At 38.7% G+C, this 7,487-nt stretch overlaps 1 protein-coding gene across 1 annotated transcript in view; it reads left to right on the top strand.

Annotated features, from left to right (window-relative positions):
• Positions 1-3,534: 3,534 nt before the first annotated feature.
• Positions 3,535-7,487, top strand: part of ofcc1 (orofacial cleft 1 candidate 1) — a 163,393-nt gene continuing 159,440 nt past the window's right edge. Inside the window, 1 exon segment of the mRNA XM_037694000.1 lies at positions 3,535-3,601. Coding sequence (XP_037549928.1) covers positions 3,535-3,601 — 67 coding nt within the window.

Below are 7,487 nucleotides of genomic sequence, written 5' to 3'. Positions count from 1 at the left end.
ACAACTGAAAACAAAGAGGACAGATCTTGTACCACGTATGTCCATCGCTCCAAAGGTGCTGCTACAGGATGACCGTTGACATTTAGCATTCCTCCGTGCTGCTTCTGAGCTCTCAATGGGGGGATTTCAGGGTGCAGAGGCCAGCGCCTGGTTCTCAAGGGCACAAACAAAAAGGCTCTTGAAAATCCCTAAGAATTCCCATGATCCCTAGAAAGACCTTGATCCGACCTGTGTTAGATTTCCATTCCATGGATTAGGACACGCAAAATGTACATATTTGCATGATTCACGTCGTCTTTTGATTTCTTCAACCTCATTTCTGTAAAAAAAAATCATAGTTTACATAAAATGTAAATGCAAATTGAATGCAATTTTTTTTGCAAACTTGATAACACACAATGAAACATGGTAAAAAAATTCAAAAGTTTAAAGTACATACTGTAATTTCTGGACTATTAAGCGCACCTGAATGTAAGCTGCACCTACAAAATAATAATATATATTTTTAAAAAGTACATATATAGGCCACACTTGTCTATAAGTTGCAGGTGTCCACCTTGTAACATAAAACATTTACACATTTTTTGAAACTTTTAATTAAAAATGCACTGGTAACATACACAAATACGTAAAGTAGATGTTTTTACTGTTACTGTTTTTTCACTGTGACCTGGTTGGTAATTTCATTGGTCAGATTTATTTATTTTTATAACTTTTATTTATACAGGTAATCTCATTGAGTCATGAGAACCCCCCAAGAGAGATGTGTATTGGGCAGCTATGTGAGCACCTGGATATGACGAGGCTAAATGTTTTTGGCAGCAGGAAGTTCGTTAGCCGGTCAAAATACAAAACAAAACTGATAAATTAGTCACAGCATTGTAGAAGCTGCGAGGTTCAAAGCGTGTGAAAAAAAGTAGCGGCTTATAGTCATGAAATTATGGTAATTGCACAGATTTTAGAAAAAAATACAAAGTATGTTTACATTTGATGGCAGCAACACATCTAAAAAAAGTTGGGACAGGGCAACAAAGGGTTGAAAAACTAAATGATACAAATAAGAAAGAGCTGGATGAAAGTTTTGCAGCAATCTGGGCTAATTGGCAATAAGTCAATAAGACGACCACGTCCAGCGAGGCTGGATTTCTCAGAAGTAAAGATGAGCATGGGTTCACCAGTCCATATAAAACTGTCTAAAATTAGTAAAGGAATTTCAGCAAATTAATCTTCAATGAAAATTTGGGAAGACTTTGAATATCCTAGCATCTACAGTTCAAAATATCCTAAATGGTTTCAGGAATCAGGAGATACCTCTGAGCTCAAAGGACAAAGCTAAAAGTCAAAGACGAAATGTTTCAACAAAGAAGAATCCGTCCAGAGGACCTGAATCAACCTTGTTAGATTTATCCACCTGGATTATAGGGCATGCAAGTTGTCATCTTCAGACCCTCAGGGACCACTGCATGAAAAACCGGTCTGATTTGTTCAGGATGACACAACGTGGGCTCAGGAGGACTTCCACAAATCCATCTTTGAACACAGTTCACCGTGCCATCCACAAACGTTGCTTAAAGCTCTATCATGCAAAGAAGAAGCCAAATGTGAACACCAGGGCTTAACTTGTAAACCGGTCATGCCGGAATGCAAATAGCGGGCGGGCTTGCGGGCCTCCCCCAGAAAATTTTGAATAAAGTAGATGCAATTTTCTGTATTTTAGTGTATTTTAACAAGTTGTCAAACATCTACGTTTACCTACACTTTTCATTCATTCAACCTTTATCTAGACAGGTAAATCCCATTGAGCCCCAAGGACTCATTTACAAGAGAGACCTGATTTCAACAAAGAATGATGACAACAATGGACAGTTATAAAAAGGCATACAGATTATTATTTTTTTTTTTACAAAAAAGTAACAAAAAACTGCTAGATTATAAGGTGAATGTAGAAAACTAAAAACAGGAACATGTCTGCATTGGTTCCTGCCAGGAGTCCAACAGATTCTTAAAGCCACTTAGAGAGGTCAAGGTCGAGAGCTTCAGATCTTTTTGTAAGATATTCCAGGAAACAGGAGCGGAGTAGGAGAATGACTTTTTGCCAAGTTCAGTCCTCACTGAGGGAACACTGCAGGTAATAATGTCCTGAGAGTGCACGCTGTAGCTGCACTCACACAGAGACATGTAGGAGGAGATGTATGAAGGCAGCAGACCAAGAAGTGATTTAAAGATGAAAATGTACCAGTGAGAGAGTCTGCGTGAAGTTAATGATGTCCAGTTAACCAGTGAATACAGGGTGCAGTGGTGGGTACGATAATCACAGCCAGTTCTGAATCTTAGTGCACCATGATAGACAGCATCCAACATCTGCAGGGTTCTTGTAGGAGCGTTCATGTAGATAATGTCACCGTAATCAATGGAGGGAAGGAAAGTCACAGATTCAAGATGTTTCCTAGCATTCAGGGTTAGACAGGATCTGTTTCTGAAAAAGAAACCCAGTTTAACTTTCAGTTTCTTTACTAGCTTTTCCACATGGAGCTTAAAAGAGAGATGCGAGTCGACCAAGATACACATTTATAGGAATCAACAAACTCAATCGGGACACCATTTGAGGATGAAATCAGAGGAAGAACTGCTGGGACCGACTTCCTGTTTGGCATTTGTAAACATTTGTAAACACTTTGCTTCTGTCAAGCATCCTCCCTCTCCACCTTACTTGATGGGACTGTCAAGTCGGGCTTGGAAACAAGCATCCCTGCTCATTGTTGTCCGACTCCACATCTGCCTGCTGCTGCCATGGTTAGCTCGGCACTCATGCCCACCACTCTTTTAGGGGCGAAGATTTTTTTTAAAGAGTAAACGTGGAAATGCTACTTGATGGGGCAGCGTGTATGCTCGTAAACAGCTGCTGTGTTTAAAATGAGTGTTTATGCAATTATTTTCAGTGTACATATCCAATATGAAGTTTTATTTGTTCAAGGCATTCATATTTGTTCATAACTTCATTATTCGTAAATTTGAGAGTTACTGGATCCAAGAAAACAGTTACCGGAACGCACCCTCTCAAAATAAGAGTTCCCGGATCCTGTTCCTGCAGGATCTGGCTCAAATTAAGTACTGGTTCAAGTTCAAGTCAATTTTATTGTCATTCACATCACATGTGGTACATGAGGTGGAACCAAATTATGTACTCACAGTACCAGTTACACCCAACAATAGCAAAAATATAAAATATAAAAAGAAACAGTATATAAGGATGTAAGATATACACCAAGATATACGCTAAACACTAATAATGTAAAACAATACAGCATAACAACAGCAGCCTGAACATGAGTCTGTGGTGAGCAGATGGGTATGATTGAATACAGCAGCATGTGATAATCAGCAGCATGAGATAATCTTCACATATTACCAATTAAAGTGGATTTACAGTGATTTTTTTAAATTATTTTTTATAGTGGTTATACTGGTTAGGGATTCATGAGTCTAACAGCGTCAGGGTAGAAGCTGTTCCTCAGTCTAGTGGTTCTACGCTTAATGCTCTGCAACCTTCTGTCTGAGGGGAGCCTGCTAGTGGAGAGTCCACAAGCCTGCTTCTCTGATGGTATGGAGGTGCATTAGGGGTTCTGGCATGAGCAGCTTACACATATTGAGTGGCACCATCAATGCAGAACAATATAAACAGGTTTTTGGAACAACATGTGTATATAGAGTATAAAAATCCAACAAGGAACACCCAGGAATGTTTACGAGCTAAAATCCAGCATAGGACAAGAATTGGACAACGTTCCCCTCCAAAACCTAGAAAAACCTAACTTTTTCAGAATTGTAGTGGTTATTTAGGCAATAAAATGTTAACCACCGACTGGCATTAAACAAATCTGGCATGCTTGATTGTTTAATTCATTAAAATGTATTTTTTTTTTTTATGAAATCACAGAAGCTTTACATATAAAGCTGTCACGGCCTTCACTGAAGTAAAGTCACAGCAAAAAGCTTGTGGTGACATTTTATGGTGGAAAGTTTTCAAAGTCATTTTTCAAGGATTTTATTTTATTTTTTCCAAGCAACGTACATAATCTGTTAGCATCAAAGGAGCACACATGCATAAATAATTGACTCATTGACTTAAAGGGGGCCAGCGTAGATTAATTAAGCTTGAATACTAATTATGTTTTCTGTCTGCACTCACTGACGCAGTTGTTGTTTAGAAGAAACCGTTTGGTGGCTCACGATTACCGTGCACGTATATGGCTGCTCTATAAATTAAGGTGCTTTCACGATTTAATGCTAAAATAGCCTTTTTAAGGCCTTTGAAACTAAATGCTAACCTTATCTTTGGTCATTTAAATTAAGATGCTTTATAGACGTTTTCATCTCTCTTATGACATTTCACTGATAAAGCCACTTACGTTAAGCTATTTAGTACGAGTCTTTACTAACTTCATAATATAGCTGCCTGTCATGAGTTTGATTATCGCCCATCTTTCATGGCTGGCAATGAAAGCAACAAAAATTCCAGTTTTGATCAGAAATGTCAGCAAAGGACAAACCCAAGCAGAAGCAAACGCCCAAACGTGTTTAGGGAAGTCTGCTTGGGAAAACTTTTTACCACTTCCAGAAAAACTCTCACCCCGTCCACCGGGTGCTTGTCTGGAAACGGTAGCTCCGAGTGCGTCAGTGAGGACCGGAGCGTCTGCTCTCCCCTGGCAGGCGGCGCGCACGGCGACAGAGGAAGACGGCTCAGAGCTGGGGCCTTGTTTACAGCTGTGCGGGGAGGAAAACAGGCAGACGTAAATGAGGGTTGACGGTTTCATGAAGCACAATTGGTTGATGGCAGATTCAATGTGACTGGGCTGAACTGGGCGATGATCCGTACAGTATGCAAAATTCACTTTCTAGCTGGTCTGTGCCCACCAGCCCCTAGCAGCAAGCGGTCTTCCCCAAGCCCTTCTAGCTACGCCTTTGAAAGCAACGAGAACTGAACAAGGCATTGTTGTGCTCTATTCCTTTTGACAACAATCACATTGAAAAGGAAAGAAAAGACAATGAGTCATGGATTTATTTTGGCACCACTTAGAATTTTTTTTTGTCTAGTCTTGTCTGAAAAGTACACATTGTGAGAAATAAAATGTGTAGATGCCTTACAATGACTCCATGTTCCCAATGATCCCAGGGATATTTGTGCTATGCTGCATGTCCTGCAAATTTCACAATACACACAGTACGTTCAATATACTTCTACACAGTTTTATCGTAACATGTACGATAATATAGCCTCCTTTAGGGAAAAGTTACACCGCCGTTGTCACAACTCTTATGTTTGAAGAGTCATTTCTGCCTCCAAACATCTGGTCAGTGACACGTTTTCCCTCAGAACTGGATCATTGTAACCATTTTAGAAGTGCAGCATCTGCATGTTTCATCCACTTATGGTGTCTCGGGAAAAGGTCTTCACATGGACTGAGGAGGTTGTCGCTGTCAGCGGGCGTCTAGAGAGCAAAATGAGAACCACATATTACAAAGAAGCATATATGCTGGTGCTTTAGAGCAGATCCTTAGTGACAGTAACTGGAAGCTTAAAGCCTGAGGCGTTAGGACTGTACATCTTATGCATTCTTTTCCTCTTGTGCATGTATGAAATGTATTTTATTAAACACATTTATAGCAATCAGATGGCTTATTAGCCAAGGCAGAACTAGGTACGATGGAATATGAAAACCATCTTTGTTCCAAATTGTGCAAAAAAGGACGCAAAAGACTTGTACCTTTAAAAAAGGTGCATCGTCCACCTAATTTCTTTATCTGCTTTTATATTTTCAAAGGGAGCCGGTGCCTTTAAATGGGGGTACACCCTGGACGGGTCACAAGTCCACATAGAGACAAATAACCATTCACACTCGTCAGTGGGAGGTAATGAGAAAATCCCACATGCACAGAAACAATATAAAAAAAACTATACATTAGAAGGCTGGGAGGCAAACCTGCAGCCTTTGCTATGAGGTGACATTGCTAACCACTTCTCTACCATGCCGCCATTTGAAATACATGTATGCTACATAAGTGGATGCACTGTGTTAACGTATGAGAGACCACTAAATACGTGAGTTAATTATATATTGTTTTAGTTTGCAGTACAAGACTGTTTAAATGGTCCAGTATTATGAATAGCAAACAATATTTTTATATGTTTTTATAAATTATCTTATTATTTGTCCATATTTACGCAGGGATTTTCTTAAGTAGCATAAGGATCCCAGAAAATTGATTTTTGCTTACAGTTGTGATCATTATGAGAAATGAAAAGAGTAGAAAAGAGAGAAAAACTCTCGCCACAAATGGCAGAATTCGTCTCTCGTCTTTGGTACAACATAGCATGTACAAGTCACAGAAAATGATTGGTACCCAGTCGAAACGAAAATGGTTTTTAAATAAGTTACAATTAGATAAGCATTAATCTCAGTGGTATAAATGAATGTCTTGCTGTAGGGCTTGTTGAATGTAAAAACAGATTTACAAAAACGCTCTCACCAGATTGGTCTGGAAGGAGTCTTCTGCTATTTTAATTGCTCTGTCATTTAAAACAGAAATAAGCCCTCCCTCGCCCTGCCAAACATTCTGCCCCTTGATTTTGCCTTTGAAATTAAATATTGTATACAAATACATGCTGTTCATGGGCATGAGCACAAATCATCACTGAAATCTGCATAAAATAATGCTTAAAAGGCTCCATACGCTTTGAGCAACAGAACTCTTTTATATGGTGCATTCGTATGTAAACATATCAGTAACACAAAAAACAACTTCTTATGTCTTCTACTGCAGACTTTTCTGTTGCCTTGTTCTGCTCAGCTGCAGAAATGAGAGAAATGTGGGAACGCAGTTTGTTTCACGTATTCTTCATGTCAAAGAAGCCGGTGTTTTATATGTTCCTTCCTGCTTTGCTATACATGTTTCCTGCCTACAAAGACCACCTACGATGATAAAAGTATCATTGAAATTGCTCTTATTGTGCATGTGGATGTAATGACTGACGCACACGCTTTATACTACATGGTACTACTAAAGTCCAATCCTCATTTCTCTTATAAGGTTTATTAGATTCATGTAAATGGAACAAACTTAAAACAGTTTATGTAAATTTGACAAAAAAAAAAACTTATTGGAAACTGGATACAAGTAAATTACTATAAAACTACATTTCTATTTAGTTATGTATTTATTTATCTATTTATTATTTATATCTGTGACAAATTTTCAATTACAGTAACAGAACTGTATTTAGATTTAGAGTACTATATCTTTATTTTATTTACTCTAATATTAATAAAGGACTTTACTAGTAGTACTAGTACTATACAAAATATGTAAAAAATGTATACATGGATGGATGGATGGATGGATGGATGGATGGATGGATGGATGGATGGATGGATGGATGGATGGATGGATGGATGGATGGATGGATGGATGGATGGATGGATGGATGG

Source organism: Nematolebias whitei, chromosome 20 (assembly GCF_014905685.2).
Source record: "Nematolebias whitei isolate Nwh7 chromosome 20, NemWhi1, whole genome shotgun sequence".
NCBI lineage: Eukaryota > Metazoa > Chordata > Actinopteri > Cyprinodontiformes > Rivulidae > Nematolebias > Nematolebias whitei.
The sequence above is the reverse complement of the archived record's forward strand: the minus strand, read 5'-3'. Positions and strand labels throughout refer to the sequence as shown.